This window comes from Heptranchias perlo, chromosome 13, assembly GCF_035084215.1.
Source record: "Heptranchias perlo isolate sHepPer1 chromosome 13, sHepPer1.hap1, whole genome shotgun sequence".
Taxonomy (NCBI): Eukaryota; Metazoa; Chordata; class Chondrichthyes; order Hexanchiformes; family Hexanchidae; genus Heptranchias; species Heptranchias perlo.
The window spans coordinates 17964936-17986937 of NC_090337.1; the positions used below are offsets into that span (position 1 = coordinate 17964936).

A 22002-nucleotide genomic window follows, 5' to 3' on the forward strand; every position below is an offset into this window, starting at 1 on the left:
ACATAATGCAGGGCCAATCTTGCAAGACTTCCTTATTATGCATTCACTGCAAGCACCCTGCCCAGACTGGGCCTACTGGAGGGAGCTCAGTGTCAGAAGGAACACACAATTGCAGCTCTTATTGGTTGCAGCTGCTATTTAAAGATCTGCTTGATAGCTGTTGGATAGAAAATTGGCTCGCCAATGAAGCAAAGCACCTCTCAGGAGCCATGTTTGCCTTCCACTGCATGTGTGGAGAAAATCACAAGGTCCAGACTCTCATTCCACCACTCTGTAGGAGTGTGCTGAACCAGTCCCAGTTTTAATTCTGTGTGGTATTGTACCATTCAACTAGTGCCGTTTGCCAGAGCCCGTACAAAAATCAAACATAAGATCTGTGTGCGTGCAACTGGCACTGAACACATGTCCTCAACAGAGAAGGGAATGATAGCACTAAATTATTCAAGCTGGAATCGCACACGCATTTCAGAAAGTTTTGTGATTTAAAGGATTAGAAAATGTAAGTCACCTCTTGCAAAGCTTCATTTATGATATTTCTCATTGATTTTTACAGTTCCTTCTTCTCCTCGCATCTATATTGTGACAAATTGGACAAGCGGTGGGTGGGGGCATCACAGCACTACAAATGAATCGTAAAATGGCACTCGAGTCCCCCGTGTACAGATGACTAGTCTGGTTAAAAAGGGAATCTCACCATCAACAGCATCCTTTTATAAATACAATCTCTGATTAGCTTTAAGATTGGTTTGGTTTAATTGTTTCTATCGAGTTCTTTCTGATTATATTTAGGACTGCCTTGTTTGTTGGTTCTCCTAAAAAGGTACCGGCACCAAAATAATTATTCAATAATAATGAAAAATTATATATTTTTTGTGTGTGTTTGAAGCATGTCAGTAATGGGAAAAGGACAAATATTAAATAAGTTAGTTACACGGTAAGCATCCAGTTTAAAAAGAGCGCAAAGATATATATTTTTAAAGAACCAGGAACCATGCTTTGAGACCCACTAAATATTTATCCAAGGAGTAAATATGGATGCAGATTTAACTCAAATGTTCTGCAGATTTTGATCCCAGTTGCATATGTAGAAGGGAAATGATTGAATACTCCCAGAATAAACACATTTCATAAGGAAAAGGGCTTGATAGCTTAGTGTGCAGGTCGCATTAAGCCAGAATTGTGAGTTTCTGACAGCTGCATCTCCCCAGATAGTTACAAACATTCAGAGGTGCTGATGTTTTGCTAGTTGTTATGCAGAGAGTGTCTGCAGCCCGCACATTACCAATCACAGTTATTTGAGTACCAGATTTGTTTTATAATTTGGGACCTTATTTGACATTTAATTCCTGCTGCACATAGGTGGATTATTGTCATATTAATAGTTAAGAGATCAATACTAGGAAAAATAACATAGCATTTGATGCCATCACATTGCCGAGCATGTACCCATAGTTATTTGGGAATTACTGTGCCAGCAGTTACATTCAGCTTTTACAAGCAACAAAAAAATGTTGGCTCAGACTATTAAATTTCAGAGCAGGTGTCGCTGGTTAATCCAGAAACCAATCCAGCCTGAAAACTCTTCAAAGCAAAACAATGACCGCCGCCCCCCCAGCATATTTAAACACAGATTCCTGGTAATCAAAATAGTAATGAACATCAATCCATTAGAAAACATTAATGATAGTGAACATAGGAACAGGAGTAGGCCATTCAGCCCCTCGTGCCTGCTCCGCCATTTGATAAAATCATGGCTGATCTGTGATCTAACCCCATATACCTGCCTTTGGCCCATATCCCTTAATACCTTTGATTGCCAAAAAGCTATCCATCTCAGATTTAAATTTAGCAATTAAGCTAGTGTCAATCGCCGTTTGCGGAAGGGAGCTCCAAACTTCTACCACCCTTTGTGTGTAGAAATGTTTTCTAATCTCGCTCCTGAAAGGTCTGGCTCTAATTTTTAGACTGTGCCCCCTAGTCCTAGAATCCCCAACCAGCGGAAATAGTTTCTCTCTATCCACCCTATCTGTTCCCCTTAATATCTTATAAACTTCGATCAGATCACCCCTTAACCTTCTAAACTCTAGAGAATACAACCCCAATTTGTGTAATCTCTCCTCGTAACTTAACCCTTGAAGTCCGGGTATCATTCGAGTAAACCTATGCTGCACTCCCTCCAAGGCCAATATGTCCTTCCGAAGGTGCGGTGCCCAGAACTGCTCACAGTACTCCAGGTGTGGTCTAACCAGGGTTTTGTATAGCTGCAGCATAACTTCTGCCCCCTTGTACTCTAGTCCTCTAGATATAAAGGCCAGCATTCCATTAGCCTTATTGATTATTTTCTGCATCTGTTCATGACACTTCAATGATCTTTGTACCTGAACCCCTAAGTCCCTTTGGATATCCACTGTTTTTAACATTTTACCATTTAGAAAGTACCCTGTTCTATCCTCTTTTGATCCAAAGTGGATGACCTCACATTTGTCTACATTGAATTCCATTTGCCACAGTTTTGCCCATTCACCTAATCTATCAACATCGCTTTGTAATTTTATGTTTTCATCTACACTGCTTACAATGTCACCAATCTTTGTGTCATCGGCAAACTTAGATATGAGACTTTCTATGCCTTCATCTAAGTAGTTAATAAATATTGCGAATAATTGAGGCCCCTGCGGGACTCCACTAGTCACATCCTGCCAATGTGAGTACCTACCCATTATCCCTACTCTCTGTCACCTTTCGCTCAGCCAACTTCCTAACCAAGTCCGTACTTTTCCCTCGATTCCATGGGCTTCTATCTTAGCTAACAGGCTCTTATGTGGGACCTTATCAAATGCCTTCTGGAAGTCCATATAAATAACACTACTTTAGTCACCTCTTCAAAAAATTCAATCAGGTTTGTCAGGCACGACCTACCTTTCACAAATCCATGCTGGCTCTCTCTGATTAACTGAAAATTCTCGAGGTGTTCAGTCACCCTATCTTTAATTATAGACTCCAGCATTTTCCCCACAACAGATGTTAGGCTAACTGGTCTATAATTCCCTGGTTTCCCTCTCTCTCCTTTCTTAAAAAGCAGAGTGACATGTGCAATTTTCCAATCTAGAGGGAATGATATTTCATGTCTTTATCATCTCCAGATTCGACTATTCCAATGCTCTCCTTGTAGGCCTCCCATTCTTCACCCTCCATAAATTTCAGTTCATCCAAAACCCTGCTGCCAATATCCTATCCTGAACCAAGTCTCACTCGCCCATGACCCCTGTCCTTGCTGACCTACATTGGCTCACAGTCCCCCAATGCCTCGCATTTAAAATGCTCATGTTTATATTTCTTCATGGACTGGCCCCTCCCCATTACTGGAGCCTCCTCCAGCCCTTCAATCACCAACTCCCCTCACCACCCCAAACTGTATTTTCCTTCTGTTTTAGCCTCTTGTGCACCCCCCTCCTCCCTCGCCCCACCACTGGCACCTATACCTTAAGGTGCTAGGGCTCCACACTCTGAAATTCCTTCCCTTCCGACTTTCCCCCTCCTCCTTCAAGACCCTCCTTAAAATTCTCATCTCTTTCACCCTTCCTAATACCTCCTTCTTTGGCTTGGCTTCCATTTTTTTTAATACTCCTCGGTGAAGTACTTCAGGTCATTTTTCTACATTAAAAGCACGATATAAATGCAAGTAGTTGTTGTTGGCTGTATCTGCCATTGGGCCACCCAGGGTACACAACGCAACATTGAAGTAGAACTTCAGCAGGGATTCTCCCAATCTTTCGCCGTTCCTCCAGGATTTCCACCGATCTTACACAGAAGTTACGGTAGGAGATGGGGAGATCCCCTGTGGAAATTTTACCCCAATATTGTTAGGTAACTATCATTGCACTGGTTATTCTCTTTGTAAGTATCAGTTATTTGCTGTACTGATTGGTTATCTTATCTCTAGTTATTGGTTATTCTCTGCATACTCAGCAGTTATTCTCCATGTAGGTGTTCATTAATTTCTATGTAGGTCATCCCTTGTATCCAAAGCACCTGGTTCTTTTTTTCTTTTTGTCTGGCTCAGCTGCTTCTTCCTCCTAGTTTGTTACAAGTGATTTATTGACAAGCTTATATCAGCGAAGAATCATGTGAAATCTCCACCAGAGTTTGCCCTTCAATATACCAGTGACTTATTGACTTGGTTTACCTTAGTCTCAACAATTCAAAAAAATGGGCTAGATGTAAGTCATTTATGCTTCAGCTCTATGCATTGTCTGCAAAAGCTGGCTACGACCTTCAGGGAGTACTTATTCATCGTTAAAATGTGCTTTGTTAAACTGTTATTTGTAGATTGGGGCAGTAAAATCTTATTTTAAAAAGCCATCACTTAAAAATATTCAAATTCCATTTTGCATCATTCTTTCAGTTTTCTTCCTGTTTGAGGAAAGACAATGTCAGAAGCAGAGAGATGCTGCTGTTGCTTAGCAACGAGCACCAATAACATGAATAGAGAACAATACTTTTCTTCTTTTGATGCTGGATTTTCTTGCAACAATGTGTATTCTTAAATCTTTTACAACATGCAATTTTTTCATTATTTATTTTTCTTGCCGTTAATTTAGTTTTTAGGTTTCATTCTCTCCCTTCTACCTAACCACCCCCCCACCCCACTGCCAAATATCATTCTCCAACAAAACAACTTGCATTTATACATAATGCCTTTAACGTAGACAAACCAAAGAACTCAAACTGTTCCTCGATCTCTGCCAATAACCAGCCACTTGGAGGCACTGCAGCTTGTGTTGAACTGCACTCTAATTTTACAGAGTTTCTTCAACCCTCCTGTGAAATCTTTTGTGATTGGGAAGTAAGTGAAAAACATCTGTCCTATGTGGAAAAATTAACAATTAGAGTTTTTTTTAAAATCACTTTATTGGATGACCTTCTCCCTGTGTGGAGAAAGAATCAGCCAGTCATTGCCTGGGTCAGTCCGTATTGTAGAACAAAAAAGGAAAGGATCAGGCTCAGTCAAATAGCCTGCTAACAATCATTGCCTAGCCTCATACATGAAGAATGGCCACTTGTACCAGAGGGCGGCACCATCCATGGCACTGACTCGTGTTGGAGTATGGTCCCATCAGGAAGGGAGAGAAATGGGATTGGGAATGACTACACAGGAGCCTTATTCATCTAACAGTCATTTGTTTACAAACAAAAGCAAAATACTGCAGACACTGGAAATCTGAAATAAAAACAGAAAATGCTGGAAAACACCCAGCAGGTCAGGCAACATCTGTGGAGAGAGAAACAGAGTAAGCGTTTCAGATCAATGATCTGATAAAAGGTCATCAACCCGAAACGTTAACTCTGTTTCTCTCTCCATAGTTGCTGCCTGACCTGCTGAGTGTTTTCCAGCATTCTCTGCATTTGTTTACGAATGTAGAAATACTATTTGTGAATTAACCTTTTCAAGACTATGGTAGTAGCTACACCAAACTTTCAAAGACATTGTACAGATACTCATTCACGTGTGCAGTGACTTTCTGATCTCATAAAGGTCATCAGAGGAGGCATTGAGCAGAGGGAGAGTGAGGGAACACAGAGGGATGGAGGTAACATCAATGGGCAAATCGCCACAAGCTGATTTCATGCATTTCCTACAGTGAATTAGGTAAAGCTCAGAGTAGGTTGCAAGTTTGTTCTCTCAGCTGGAGAATAGAACATGGCATCTGTATAGGGGCATTAATAGAAGAAAATACAATGTCCTAAATTACAAAAATGTCTCAGTTGAACACAGATCTGGAAGGCAAAAAGGGACCAATGGCTTGATTGGTGACATGACACCATCACTGCTTCACTGATTGGGTCTTTATGAAGCTGATATCAAAACTCAAACTGTATCAGAATCGGTTCCCAGATTTCCCAGTTTCACTTGGTCTGTGTTTTCAGAACTAACTGTTCCTGCCCAGTCCACAAATTGAGCTTGACTAAAAGTTCCCTAATATGGTGATTTGCCATTTACCAGTCAATTACTTTCATCAGTCTCTCTTTTAAAAGCTATAAGATGATATGTTATAAAATTTATCACAGTGATTTTCATATTCCTTACATTCACAATCATCTAAAATAAAGAATTTTTGAAAAATCATTCAGAGTCACAGGACTCCATCAAAAATGCATTCAGAATGTTCCAGGAGCCTTTGCAAAATTGCACATTTCATCAGTAAGATGGTGCATAATGTCAGCACACTATCTTTTTAATGCCAGAATATGGTAGCAAATATTACATAGAATTTTACAGCACAGAAACAGGCTATTCGGCCCAACAGGTCTATGCTGGTGTTTATGCTCCACATGAGCCTCCTCCCACCTTACTTCATCTCCCCCTATCAAAATATCCTATTCCTTTCTCCCTCATGTACTTATCTAGCATCCCCTTAAATGCATCTATGCTATTCGCCTCAACCACTCCATGTGGTAGCAAGTTCCACATTTTAACCACTCTCTGAACTCCTTATTGGAATTATTAGTGACTATTTCATATTTATGGCCCCTAGTTCTGGTCTCCTCCACAAGTGGAAACATCTTCTCTACGTTTACCCTATCGAACCCCTCAGAATTTTAAAGACCTCTATCAGGTCACCTCTCGGTCTTCTCTTTTCTAGAGAAGAGCCCCAGCCTGTTTAGTCTTTGAACATAGCGCATGATTATGTTAAAGCAGAGGTGACCAATCTGCGGTCCCTGACCTCTGGCAATCTGGCTTTGAAGCTCGGGTAGATCTGTCCAACTTGCAATTTTATTTAATTGCTGACTTGGCCTTTTTTAGATTTTGTGGGACTTGAGGTTTGGAAAGGGCTGCTCTTGGCACTGTTGCCTCATTGGTGGATAAATCCTAAATCAGAACACCAAGATGTGTTAGTATCAGCAACCTGAAATATATGCAAATTAATGGGAAAATGGTTTTCAATTTTATATGTGGGCCATGAGTCCACATTGTATGCACCTAAGCAGCACGTGAAGACACAAGATTGCACATCCTTGTGCTAAAGCCCTCATTTCCTTTTTTAAAAATTTCCCCTCCCCCCTACCTTCCTTTTTCTGGACATGGCGGTTCATCCTAGCGAATAGTTCCACTGGTGGCAGCCTCCAGTGGCCATTCTGCATGTATGAACCATGACTGTAAATGTTGCCAGGGTATTCAAACATGAGGTATATTATAACAAAGCGCCCCTCCCCCAATATCAACCTGGAATTTCGCTGGGGTTCTCCTGATCTCCTGCCATAACCTCGGCCAAAGATCAGTAGAAACAATGCAAACGTTTCTGCAGCATTTCCACCGACCTTCTGCCGGTGAAAGATCAGCAGAAACCCCCTTGGAAATTCTACCCCGTTCAGTTTCCATCAAGGCACTGGGCAACAACCAGGCCTGGGCACCTTGGCAGAATTTTCCACTCCATTGTCTGGGGACTGCAAGGTCCATTTTAATGTCCCCATCACAGCCCTAGCTGAGGTCAGCTTAATCAGCAAGGATCCAACCTGGCACCTTGCTGCTCTGTGTAGACCAGTACTAGAACATGTGCCTCATTTACCCCTCGAGCCATCAGGTGTAAAAAGGAAACATTTTAGTCAATCTATATTGTGGAACTAATGGGTGGAGGTTTGGTTCACTGTATTTCTATATATAAATTATTATGCGTTTACCTGGAGTTAAATGTGTAGCACTCCCATTTCAGGTTGTCCCGGATTGTCCCTCCTGTGGCTGGATTTCTAAGTAATCTGCCCCATCTGATTTTTGGGACACTTTGGGGGCAGATTTTCTAATCACTACTCCCATTATCAGTGTCCAATATTCACAATTCAGCCAGAATGAAGATATATTTTTCCCACAAAGCATGTGAGACATGCTCAAATATTAACTTCGTTCCACTACTCCTAGAAAAATGAATGTCAGTTCTAACTATATCATTTCAAATGCAGAGTGGAGCTGATCTTTTCAGATATGAACGTGATTGCTCCAATTCCTAAAGGGCTGAAACCTGATTAAAATTCATGAATTTCAGTGCTGCTTATTTCCACTATATCGCAGCTCCCTCCATTCACCGTCTGAGTTTCCATTTGTCCTTTTTTAAATATATAAATAGCTCACAATGAAAAATTGCTGAGACATGTTAAAACTGGAAATTGAAATGCCAGCCACTGTTGTATGGCGTAAATACTTCAAACCGTCAAAATGAAGTCTGTTTCTTATAATGATCAGGTTAAATTATTAAAATTAATTTTTTTTTGCCAATTCTGCTCCAGCACAATCTTAAAGGTGCCGTCTCTTGTTGAGTTATGGTTCTATGGCAGTGGCAGTCCTCTGTTACCTCTCCTAAATGGTCATTCTTTATATGTGGGCCTAGACTGGGAGTATCGTCGGGCTGTGGAAGACACCACAGCTGAATGCAGTCTTGTTTTCACTTGATATCCATGCACATTGGACATCACTGGATAGGGATCAGGAGAGGGAACCATGGCTCATTTTTTTTCCCTAAATATTTCACTGTTCGAAACACCAACTGGCCACAGGGCCTGGGACCAGCTGGCACGTATGGCTTAGTGCTACACCATCGGCGCCATTACCTAATGGGTCATCTTCGGTGGTTGGTGTCTTGGGAAGGTACGAAATGGTGCTTTGATTAGTACAGAATTCACCAGGAAAATGCAAATATCTCTGAATATTTTCACGCATAGTCCATCTTAAAAATCCGATTGGCACATACTAAGGGCCTATTTTAACCCTGCCTGCCCAGCAAAATCAAGGAGCAGCCAAGGACGTAGGCCTCTGGAAATGTCACCGTGTGACTGTCTGCTAAAAGTTGCATGAGGGAAGCAAGATAAATTGCAGGACGATATTCCCTTTCATTCAGGGACAGCTATCTTTCAGACATGATTCTTTCCCCTCCTTTCATAGTCATGTCAAGATCAGGAACTCACCTTGTGATGGGATTATAGGTAGCATCAAGGTGCTGCATCACTAGATTTGTAATATAAAACATTTACAAATCTTACAATAACATCTGATAAGATATCAGGACAGGATGAGGCTGGGATCTAAATCAATTTGTCTCCATTTGTAAAATAGAAATTTTGCATCATTGATTTAAACCATTTTGAACTGATTCTTTGATAATGTATAACAGTCAGTAATTTATACTTTAATAAATGAAAATGTGAATATTCGCAGTTGATCATAGAAATAAAAATTCCCTTTCCTTAGGCTGATTGGTATTTATGACACAATCCCTATTTGTTTAATCACCATCTTGTTACTACAATAAAAGACTAGAGAAAAATCACTTGAATATTAAAAGGATCCTTTATCATCTGTAGCTCACAGTTTACGGTGCTCTGTAAATTTAACACCTAACATTTAGCTGTTGCAGATCTGTGAAATGTAATCAGACCCTATTATTTTTTCCTTCACTTGAATCAAACTGAATCCAATCCCCCCACTGTCACCTGATTGAACAGACGGAGTCTGCTTGATGGAGGGTGTGCTGTCAGATTGTGTCGCATAGACTCAGATTTAGGTCAATCAGCCCACAGGTATCTGCAGCATGGGAAATGCATAGCCATCTTTATCTTGCATTGATCACGTTGTTTGGAACCAGATGCAAGACTGCCTGCTCATCAGGTTTAGTAACTTAAAGGTGTATCTACTGGTTCTGCCCGAGTTTTGACATCTTACCCCTATATACACAAAAAAAAAATCAAATTTGACGTTTTAATACCCAAATTTGGAAATAAAACTATCCACTGTACAAACAAGCCAGCTGTCAGGACACAGACTTGTGCCAGGAAAGATTCTGCATATATTACAATAACGTGCAAGCCTTTTAAAGACGATATTCCCTTTCACTCAGGGATAGCTGAGTAAGTAATAAAATAACATGTTAATCGAACTGCCAAAATTTTTGAATGACTTCATATCACATATATTTGCCATTTCTTTTTTTAAACCTCAAGTTCTCATCTTTGGTGCGTATGTTGATTGAGAATAAGATCCAATCTAAGGAATCTTCGGAGGAAGAGCCAATCCTGTATTATGGAGTTTTACTGATAGTCTACTAAAGTATCTATATTTTGGAACTGCCAACTCAGTCATGATAACTATAGCATCAACACTTCCAGTAACTATTTTTCTTGTTCTGCAAGGCTGAACAGATATTTTCTACATTCTAGTGCAGGAATTTTACAATTCTGTCACAGATCCACACCTATGTCATTTAGTAGGTTACAATTCAAGGGACAATTTTATCACTTCATAATCAAACCCATTCCTGACCTATAACCAATTTCTTAATTTTACACAAGGGATCTCCACCACATTCAGTACTGCTCACTTGAACATTTTGTAACTTAAAATAGATTCCATCAAAACAGTTGTTAATATTTACCACAACTACAATAAACAACACATAGTTCATTAAATATAAAATATGATGACGGGGATCATTCATAACCTTAAGGTCAGTCACCATACAGACAGTCTCCATGGATTCAAGGAAAGCAGATCATAGTTAATTAACCTGCTGTCCATTTTTTAATAAAAAAAGACAGTGCTGCCATGGTACACTAATTAATACATTTGATATTATATACTAGGATGTTTGGATATTTTAGGTAATTGAGCCAACAGGTTGCAGGTGCAGTTCGATGCGAATGCACGTAAGATAACTAGTATGGGAGTAAGGAATCAAAAAAAGAAGCACATGTTAAATGGAACCAGCATATAGTGTGTGCTGCGGAGAAGAAAGATCTAGAATTATATTGGATAAATCTATGAAATTGTTGGCCAGAACTTGGCCATGGCAAATAAGGTACTGGATTGCTTTAGCAGAGAGATAGGCCAAGGCCTTCCATCTCCCCCTGGATTCCCAGAGAAGGTGGTCCTTCTTCTTGAACTGCTGCAGTCCTTATGGTGATGATGCTCCCACAATATTGTTTTGTAGGGAATTCCAGAATATTGACCCAATGACAAAGAAACAGTGATATTTATCCAAGGTAGGATGGTATGTGATTTGGAGGAGATCTTGGAGGTGATGGTGTTCCCAGGACATTGCTGCTCTTGACCTTTTTGTGGTGGAGGTGGCAGGGCGGAGGTGCTGTCGAAGAAACCTTAGTGAATTGCTGCAGTATTTATTCATCAGTGAACAGCCCCACTCCTGAAATTCCAAAGTGTTCAGCTCCATTCACAACTGCTCCAATAATGAAGCAGCTTGAAATTATGGTTAGCATACATCCTACAATAATATCTCTTTTCCTCCACAAAGAAAAATTATTTCCACTTGCTGTGGAAAATTCTGTGCTCATTATCATATTTGCATTTTATTAACATCATTTTCATGTTTACTTTATCTTACAATTACAGCCATTTTATATATTTTTTTATTCGTTCATGGGATGTGGGCATCGCTGGCGAGGCCAGCATTTATTGGCCATCCCTAATTGCCCTTGAGAAGGTGGTGGTGAGCTGCCTTCTTGAACCGCTGCAGTCCGTGTGGTGAAGGTTCTCGCACAGTGCTGTTAGGAAGGGAGTTCCAGGATTTTGACCCAGCGACGATGAAGGGACGGCGATATATTTCCAAGTCGGGATGGTGTGTGACTTGGAGGGGAACGTGCAGGTGGTGTTGTTCCCATGTGCCTGCTGCTCTTGTCCTTCTAGGCGGTAGAGGTCGTGAGTTTGGGAGGTGCTGTCGAAGAAGCCTTGGCGAGTTGCTGCAGTGCATCCTGTGGATGGTACACATTGCAGCCACTGTGCGCTGTGGTGAAGGGAGTGAACGTTTAGTGTGGTGGATGGGGTGCCAATCAAGCGAGCTGCTTTGTCCTGGATGGTGGCGAGCTTCTTGAGTGTTGTTGGAGCTGCACTCATCCAGGCAAGTGGAGAGTATTCCATCACACTCCTGACTTGTGCCTTGTAGATGGTGGAAAGGCTTTGGGGAGTCAGGAGTTGAGTCACTCGCCGCAGAATACCCAGCCTCTGACCCGGGCTTGTAGCCACAGTATTTATATGTTAAGTTTCTGGTCAATGGTGACCCCCAGGATGTTGATGGTGGGGGATTCGGTAATGCCGTTGAATGTCAAAGGGAGGTGGTTAGACTCTCTCTTGTTGGAGATGGTCATTGCCTGGCACTTGTCTGGTGCGAATGTTACTTGCCACTTATCAGCCCAAGCCTGGATGTTGTCCAGGTCTTGCTGCATGCAGGCTCGGACTGCATTATTTGAACGCTTGCAAATGGAACTGAACACTGTGCAATCATCAGTGAACATCCCCATTTCTGACCTTATGATGGAGGGAAGGTCATTGATGAAGCAGCTGAAGATGGTTGGGCCTCGGACACTGCCCTGAGGAACTCCTGCAGCAATGTCCTGGGGCTGAGATGATTGGCCTCCAACAACCACTACCATCTTCCTTTGTGCTAGGTATGACTCCAGCCACTGGAGAGTTTTCCCCCTGATTCCCATTGACTTCAATTTTACTCCGGCTCCTTGGTGCCACACTCGTCAAATGCTGCCTTGATGTCAAGGGCAGTCACTCTCACCTCACCTCTGGAATTCAGCTCTTTTGTCCATGTTTGGACCAAGGCTGTAATGAGGTCTGAAGCCGAGTGGTCCTGCCGGAACCCAAACTGAGCATCGGTGAGCAGGTTATTGGTGAGTAAGTGCCGCTTGATTGCACTGTCGACGACACCTTCCATCACTTTGCTGATGATTGAGAGTGGACTGATGGGGCGGTAATTGTCCGGATTGGATTTGTCCTGCTTTTTGTGGATGGGACATACCTGGACAATTTTTCACATTGTCGGGTAGATGCCAGTGTTGTAGCTGTACTGGAACAGCTTGGCTAGAGGCGCAGCTGGTTCTCGAGCACAAGTCTTCAGCACTGCAGCCGGGATGTTGTCGGGGCCCATAGCCTTTGCTGTATCCAGTGCACTCAGCCGTTTCTTGATATCATGTGGAGTGAATCGTATTGGCTGAAGACTGGCTTCTGTGATGGTGGGGATTTCGGGAGGAGGCCAAGGCGGATCATCCACTCGGCACTTCTGGCTGAAGATGGTTGCAAACGCTTCAGCCTTGTCTTTTGCAGTCACGTGCTGGACTCCGCCATCATTGAGGATGGGGATATTTACACAGCCTCCTCCTGCCGTTAGTTGTTTAATTGTCCACCACCATTTGTGACTGGATGTGGCAGGACTGCAGAGCTTTGATCTGATCCATTGGTTGTGGAATCGCTTAGCATGTTGCTTCCGCTGTTTGGCATGCATATAGTCCTGAGTTGTAGCTTCACCGGGTTGGCACCTCATTTTTAGGTACGCCTGGTGCTGTTCCTGGCATGCTCTTCTACACACCTCATTGAAGCAGGGTTGATCCATATAAAATGCATACATAGCTTCAGCATGTTCAAATTTCAGTAATCAAATTATAAATGGGATTTCAACACTTTATTGACAGGAAAAGTCATCATTTCTGACTAAAATTGATTTGGGGGATGTTTGTGACCAATAACAAAGATTTGAAAGGAGCTGCGTTTTGCATCCTGAATAACTACGTGACTTGCGAGCTGCCACATCGAATCATAGAAAGTTACGGCACAGAAGGAGGCCATTCGGCCCATCGTGTCCATGCTGGCCAAAAAAGAGCTATCCAGCTTAATCCCACTTTCCAGCACTTGGTCCATAGCCCTGTAGGTTTAGGCACTTCAAATGCACATCCAAGTACTTTTTAAAATCAATTGAGGGTTTCTACCTCTACTTTCAGGCAGTGAGTTCCAGACCCCCACCACCCGCTGGGTGAAAAAAATTCTCCTCAGCTCTCCTCTAATCTTTCTACTAATTACTTTAAATCTATGCCCCTTGCTAAGGGAAATAGGTCCTTCCTCTCCACTCTATCTAGTCCTGTCATAATTTTATATACCTCAATTAAATTTCCCCTCAGCCTCCTTTGTTCCAAAGAAAACAACCCCAGCCTATCAATTTCTTTCCTTTTAAAATAAAAAAGAATTAATTGAAGAATGTTGTTAGCATAAAACACTTTGAATATGTGAACCCACCATTTTGGGAGTCTTTTCGGATGTACAACACAGCGGAGTGGCAAGCTACTGTCCACATGTCACTGTAGTTAAAATGGCAGACTTAACATGAGCCAAGTAGTTTGACAATTTTTATAACAGTTCTGTCAGAAAGGTAGAAGCTGCTACAATATATGAGTTAAATGATTTAATTATGCTGAAGATTTCCTTCTAAATTATTTTAACTACAATGTTAGTATTTGGAAGCCCGAATATACAGGAATACTTCTTTAATAGTGACTTTAAAGTCTGCAAGTCTATTATGAAGGATTACTTCTTTAATAGTGATTTTAGTGTTGAGTAAAGCAGGTGCAGCCAGCCAGTCCATGTCCAGCAGGGTTCATAGTAACAGGAGTAGGCCATTCAGCCCCTCGAGCCAGTTCCACCATTCAACAGGATCGTGGCTAATCTGTGCGTCAACTCCATTTACCCACCTTTGCCCCATATCCCTTGATACCCTTATCTATCAAAAATCTATCGATCTCATTATTGAAGATTTTGACTGATCCAGCATCCACAGTCTTCTGAGGAGCAAATTCCAGGTTTCCATTACCCTTGTGTAAAAAAAGCCCTTCTTTGTTTCAATGCTAGTTGGCCTAGCTCTAATTTTAAGATTATGCCCTCTTGTTCTGGATTCCCCCACCAGAGGAAAGATCTGTATCTACCCTATCGAATTCCTTAATCATTTTAAATACCATGATTATGATAGCTTCTTATTCTCAGCCACACTCAGCATGGGCGGGGGGGGAGGAGGGGAACGGACAGTAACAGACAAGAGAAGACTCATTATTGTTTTTGCCACCTGGGTCAGTGAAGATGCGCTCATTTTTTTAAAAAAAAAGTAAAAATAGGGCCTGCTACATCTTTAAGAATTTCTGATTTGAAAAATTACCCACTTTTTAAAAATTGCTTTATGCTAATCAGGTTTTTATTGAAATATACCATAAAATTAACATGCGATGCTGTAATATATAGAGTTTAGATGGAACATAATGTTACTTTTCTCAGATAATTTGAATTATAATTTTCAATACCTGAATATTGAGTACCCAAAGCACCAATCTAACCAGAACATACATCCATTAAGAATCTCTTGTGGAATGCAGAAGGCAACATAATTAGTCTCAAATGTCACTGAGAATTAGATTTTAAGTGTGATTTGATTTTTATATGTGATAACTCATATTGGAGTAATTAGTAATTATGTAATACTAATATTAGAGCAGATTAAACTGGTGGTGAGGATCTTACCACACTAATATATATTTTTATGGTATTTGCTTAATGCCAGGCAAATCATCACCATGGAAACAAAGAGATGATTAAATATTCAGAATGGCTAATTTATAATGATAGTTCACCAGAACCCAGGGACCACTAAATTAAATGCTAGGGTACTACAGTCATCAGCCATGGCACAGAATGCAGCAGCAACACAAGTCTTTGGCTCAGGGAGTTAATGCAGAGTTCAATTATTCATACTGTTCCAGCTGGGGTAACTGAACCATTGTTGTTGGAGAGATTAGACAAAAAGTCTTAATTCTATGAAGCTACATCAAAATCAATCCTTGAACCTGATTCCCTGGCCGGGGTTGGGGGGTGGCTTGTTCCCAATAGTTCTCTATAATTTTCCTAGAGTCTCCCTACATCAGGCACCATTTCCATCTGGGGAAAGGTTTGGAGAGCTGCTCTCGGATCTCCTCCAACAGCACAAAATAGCTGGTTCCTTAAAGTGAAGAGAGGTGGCCATGGTGTGGCTCTCCCTCGGAGCTTCCTTCCCAGCCTACCTTCTAACCTGTGCCTCAGAATAATACTGCAATTAAAGGATTTACCACATGGGTGAATCATATGCGAGAACCCATATCTCCCCATTCCTTGGCACATTACATGGAATTCCACACTGTATCATCCTTTGAACTGATTCCCATGGTCTTCCCTCCTAACATCCTGCATTCAAATTGCAACCCTGTTTCTCCTTTTGTGTCCATTTTTTCTAGCCTTTAAAAAAGGACCTTTTATATCATAGGTTGGGTCCTGGGACAACTTTTAAATTGTGTCTTTCTCAGCAACTACAGCAGAGGAAAACTGCACGCGCAGATTGGCAAGACCAAATTGGCCACTGCACATACGTCATCAAATAGTGATGTAATCAAATAGTGATGTCATCGTGGCACAATAATTAGGCTGTGGAGTAAACGTGATGACATCATAGCATGACGTCATGGGGGCGTAAATCGATTGTGATGCAGCGCGTTCACCTTGCATAGTTCGACCAATGGGAGTGTTAAGACTCGGGGTCTTGCTGGCCGCTAGTTTAACAAAATCCTTCTGGTTTGGGGGATCCGGGTAACGGGGACAGGCGGCCGAAGAACAATAGAAAAAGCGGCGTAACTGTTTAATGTCTTCATCCCTGAGCTCTTTGTAGTTTGCACTCATGTCATTCGTTGAAGCTACTTTATTCAAATGTGATTTGATTATACTGTAAAAATGGTGCATAAATCAGCTGCGATCCCCACCTCGGCAGAAGAAATAAACCTATTCTGATATACAGATTGCTCCTCTACGTTTAGAGATCATAAAAACAGGGACGAAGGTGCATTTTATACGATATTAAATGGTACTTACAATGCACCATCATTTTCATAGAACAGTATCAATTCTGGTTTGCCCGAAACAAAAGAGAAGTCAATTATATTGCATAACATTTCCCAAGCCCTGTACTACAATAAAGATTAGTGATAAAGCTTGAAGTTGAATCCAAATTCTGTCACTTTCTACAAGTGCTGGTTCATTTAATAACCATAATAGAGGGTCGCTCAGTGATTTGGTGTTTATTCACAACCCGTGAGGGAATTATCAGGCAAGCTCAGTTTGTGAAATAACCCTCTGCAAAAACTGTTTTATCACACCTCAAGGGGGGAAAATCCACTTTGCGCAAAGTGTGGCGAAATCATAAAAATGTTCTTTATAAACAGGTTTACAATTTCAGTACATAGAGTGCACAAAGGAAATCTTCCCTCATTGTTGGATGCTGGCAATTTATGCAACAACGGGGAATACTACTTCAAGAATATTCACATTATTTGCTTTTGTGTTTTTCGCCTATGAATATTATAGTGGTCTGCACCAATGGGGTCACCGAGTTTACCCATACACAGCATGAAGATCCCAAGATTCATCATTGGGCAGGGCTGAATTAATAGATCTGCTCTCGGGTCTCTACAACTAGCATCAGCACCTTGGGTCAGGAAGGAGGGGGAAATGGACAGGGTTCCTGCACCTGATCACTAGCCTGCTGTGTGTGTGGGCATTGGTTGAAGACCAGATTGGGGAGGGGGGGTTGAAGACCAGATTGGGGGGGGGGCGGGTTGAAGACCATATTGGGGGGGGGGGGTCTAGGACCAGATTGGTCTTGGTTGTAATGCTCTCCCATTCCCTCATTCAACAACTTGCATTTATTTAGTCCCTTTATCATAGTAGAACGTCCCAAGGCTCTTAAATAGCCTGCCGACACATTGTCAAAACTATGTATAGCAGCAAGGAATCATGGCGAGGGGAAGAGGAGAGAAAATTGGTGAGAAAAATACTGTGATAAAATATAATTAATTTGCAAGAACAGATGCAATCAGTCATGCAATTAAAATCTGCATCTACAAAAAAAGTGTCTTGCAAGATATCTCCCTACTGTTAGTTAATTGACAAGTCAATCATTTAAAACGCACCAAAAAAACTGGTTATGCTTAACCGTTATTGACAAATGCAGAACACTGATCATCATGTTAGCTGCCCAGTGGTTGTTTGTGGTGGGAAGTCTTTAGGTTTTCTCGATTCATGCATGTACCAGATGTTGGGAAATGAAAACAATAGTCAACAACTGAAGACAAATGACATGGCCATGTCGCTGACTGCGTCATTCCGTCCTCATCTATCTATAAAAACAATAAAATGTTCGGCAAGCCAAATTAACTAGACGGCATGGCTTTTCACTGGAAAGGCAACAGGACTGGCACACCAAATGTTTGGAAGAAATCAATTATTGTACCCAGTGTCCTCAAAACACCTGGATTTGAGATCATTGCTGAAGTTACCAAGCTTTATTGAACAATTGATACTGTGCACCAACCTGCTTGTTGAGAACAACCTGGTTCCTCACAGGAAACAATCAGAATAGTCAGTATACCCAAAGTACCATATGGGGAACAGAGAAGCACAAAACAATTGAAAAGTCAATCAGCTTTGGTATACTCTAATTCCTTCATCCTTCAAGAAACCAATCCTTTCTAATATCAACTCGCCCAACAATTAATCTTATACATTTCTGCATCCTCTTGTAATGGGACTCTATCTAATTCTTTTTTTGAGGGGGGGGGGGATCCATATATCACATCAGGAGACGACTTATTCTTCAAGTTAATGCAGTGATAACAGATGTATGAGAATTTTTTTTGTGGCGGAATAGGTAACAAGACTGATGGAAGCATAAGGTGCAGCTGGCGGCCTCTCACTCCCCTTTTGCACCATAAAATACCGGGAAGTGTCCTACATTATTATTAGATCAATCACGGTGTGAGCTTGGTTTAAGAGTCTGGGTTTTTTAATGTGCAGTAACTCGATTAAATCCCCTCATCTACCAATGGTCTTTCCTTGTTCCTTGCGCTTTTTAAGTCCCGCTATTTCCAATCGCAGGTTTATATTTAATACTGAAAGTCTATAGAATTGGGCGGAAATATATCTACAAGCTCTTCATGACATGAGTAGGGTGAGCTTCAGAGACAGCGAGTAAATCAGTGCAGATGATCCTAAGAGAGACTCTCCCGATACAGATTACACAGTGAACATTTCACCCACCTTGTCCTTCAGGAATGTGGTGTTGACGCTGTACTATCAGACAGTGGAGGGGATAGTTTTTATTTGGTTAGTTGTCCGTCTCCCTTAACAAATCAGCACAGTCAATAAAGTACTGACGTGGTGAGGGGTAACCTCCGTTAACACTGTAATTAATTAATTGGTCTTTTGTGAAGTCCTGAGAAACGGCTTAAGGCGCTATATAAAGACTAGTTTTTCTTCCTTAAATTATTGGGAGGAAGACCGTCCCAAAAAATGTATAAAAATCAAACTCAGCACTATTCAGAACGATGCGCGGTGTCAGCTAACCAGATACCAGCCAGCTCGTGTCATTGAATCACCTTCTTCTTCTGATTCCACCATCACGAAAGTTTCACACAGAAACTACCAGGCGGCTGTTTCAGAGCAGTGTTTGCAATGATGAGTCCCAGTACTATTACACCGCACTGTGGGACCCTAGAGTCACCGACCACAATAGAGTCTCGGTCTTTAAATTGCATTTACAATTTTTTTAAAAAGTATTTGAAGTCTGGAGGACTGTTCGGTGTGGAATTTCTTAATAGTGGATCGGACCACGCAGAGCAAATCTATCCGCCAAACATGCCGATTTCCGCTGGCATTTTTGGTTTTGCCCAAATAACCCGACCTTGGTGGTTTGGTGCCCGCTGCGGCGGATTTAAATGAAACCAGGTAAATGTCACCTGTCTGGTGTGTCACCAACAGGGATAGGAGGGTCAGCGAGAGAACGGCACAAAACGCTTGTTCATTTCGGGATTGAATCTCTTAAATAAACTGTCGCTCTTTAAATACATTTGATTCTGTGCAATCGATTTCAGGGTGGAAGAGGCAGATGTGAACCGGTCTGAACATGCCGAGTGCGGCTCTGTTACCTCGGAAACGATTTTAATTTTTAATGGTCCCAATTTCCAGACTCGCACACACAGGAACTGGGCGAAGAGGATAGCTTTTCGCCAACCCAACAGTAGGGACCCGTCACCCTGATCCGTTATAATGACTCTCACCACCTTAGCCCACCCTAAAATAAAGGCATGCCAAGCAGCTCCTGGCACTCTTACCTGGCAGTGCTGTCCCGTGAATCCAGGGGTACAGGTGCAGTTGTAGGATACCAGCTGTCCTTGCAAAGTTAAACAAGTCCCATTGTTCAGGCAGGGCTGGTTGCCACACGGGCTCAGCGGGATGGCACTGGCTGCAGACAGGGCAGCCACAGTGCCCAGAACGAGCAAGAGAGGTGGCATTTCAGGAGGAGGAGGGGGGGGGGTGGGGGTACTGGTAGGGGTTGGCAGCCGGGGGCTGCGGTTTCTGTTTGTTGCGGTGCTGCCTGTCCCTGGCTGGGGTTATGATTCGGGCTCAGGCTCCCCCTCTCTCAGCCTGTACGAGGAAACGTCTCCCTTGGTAACCGGACTCCTCGCAGACTGAGAGATCGCGGCTGCGGACGAAGATAACTGGATTTCCAATGACGACAGGTTGACGAGAGGCTGAATCCTTGTGGGATCAACCTACTTTCGGCACTCGCTCAGATCCAGCCGGCCGGCCTTTTTTTTTAAATCTCGAGCTATTTTTACCCGCACAGGACAAGAGAACGTTTTGTGATACGGAGGAGAGCGGCGCTGAGTGCAGAGCTCACCCTGTGATGGATCCCATCCCCATCGCACTGAGAATTGCAGCGGGTTACTGGATACAACGTTTTAAAGGAGCAGGGCAGGCGGAGAAATAATAGTGGACAGAATTTCACATAACTGTGACCCAGCGATCAGTGAATTCCAAAAGCCCCCACCTTTTATTCTTGATCATTTAAAACATGTTCCTTGACTCCCCACCACGTTGACCCAGTTTATTATTATTATTCACCGGGTAGATGCCCTAAGTCAGTAGTGACACTGATGTATCTCAACAGAAAGCCGTCTCTATCAACCCCATTCACTAGTCTGCTGTATTTCAATCGACTCCACTCCTTCCATCTCCATTCTTGGTTTTTGGGGGTAATTATTAGGAAGTGTCATGTTAGGGGAATATTGCATTGAAATGTCGCTGCTTTCAGTTGTAAATGGAAATATTTGCCGACTATTGGGTGGATATTTTTTTAATCTCTCGGTACAAAATTGGTGTTTTTTAATCTCTCGGTACAAAATTGGTGTTTTTAATCTCTCGGTACAAAATTGGTGTTTTCTCCGGGCAGCAGGAGCAGAAGGACTTAGTTGCTGAGGCAGCTGCAGCTCTTCTGGTGTCGCTAGCAATGGGAATTTGGGTAGACCATCAACATATGGTAGACGGGCAATGACCAAAGTCTGACTTCGCAGCAAATCATTTGTATTGTTCAGTACTGTGCAAATAATTCAAGTCGCCCTTTATTTTAAATACTGCTCACTCCCACTGCCAATGGTCGTAGTGTTGTACCACAGGGTGACACATTTCGAGGTTCGCCCCACGTCTGCTCGTGTTCTTTCTCTTTCACTATTATTCCAATCGACTTTTCAGGTGGCCGATCTCCCTCCTAATGTTTGTTCGCTGGACTTCGTTGTATTCATGACATCCACTCAGGCTCAGATTTAGATGGAACTAGGTGCGAATTGAATGGGCTATGGCCCACCCAGGCCCACCCATGGCTACGGCCCTGTTTCTAAGCACTGGGAAAGGGCAATGAGGGTAGGATCGGGAGCATGTCAAGAGGTGATCTAATTCTGGGTGACACATTTCCTGAGCCGCTCTGCCAATGGGGATAACTAGTTGAGGATGTATAATGTAGGGTATGAGGTTTAGTTGGGTATTCTGGAGTTTGGATTTATTTGTCTTTTAGAGTAGGAAAAAAAATTTCAGAACTCGACATAATTAACAGGGTTGGGTAGAGCTCATGAACGATTCTACATAATCTGTGGAAAGAATTTCGCATAACCGTGAACCACAGTGGAAAGAATGCACTTTATGAGTTAAATGACCAATCAGCCTTCCATGATGCTTAAGGTCCTTAAGAGGACTGGGAAAGAGCATGGGCAATGAGAAAGAGCATGGGCAATGAGAAAGTGCTGAGGGATTAAACGTGGTTTATGGAA

General features: G+C 42.2%; 1 protein-coding gene across 1 annotated transcript in view; it reads right to left on the reverse strand.

Annotated features, from left to right (window-relative positions):
- Positions 1 to 20403, reverse strand: part of dner (delta/notch-like EGF repeat containing) — a 227826-nt gene extending 207423 nt beyond the window's left edge. Inside the window, exon 1 of the mRNA XM_067995064.1 lies at positions 20011 to 20403. Coding sequence (XP_067851165.1) covers positions 20011 to 20190 — 180 coding nt within the window. The 5' untranslated portion in view covers positions 20191 to 20403. The remainder of the gene's footprint in view (positions 1 to 20010) is intronic.
- Between the last annotated feature and the right edge of the window lie 1599 nt (positions 20404 to 22002).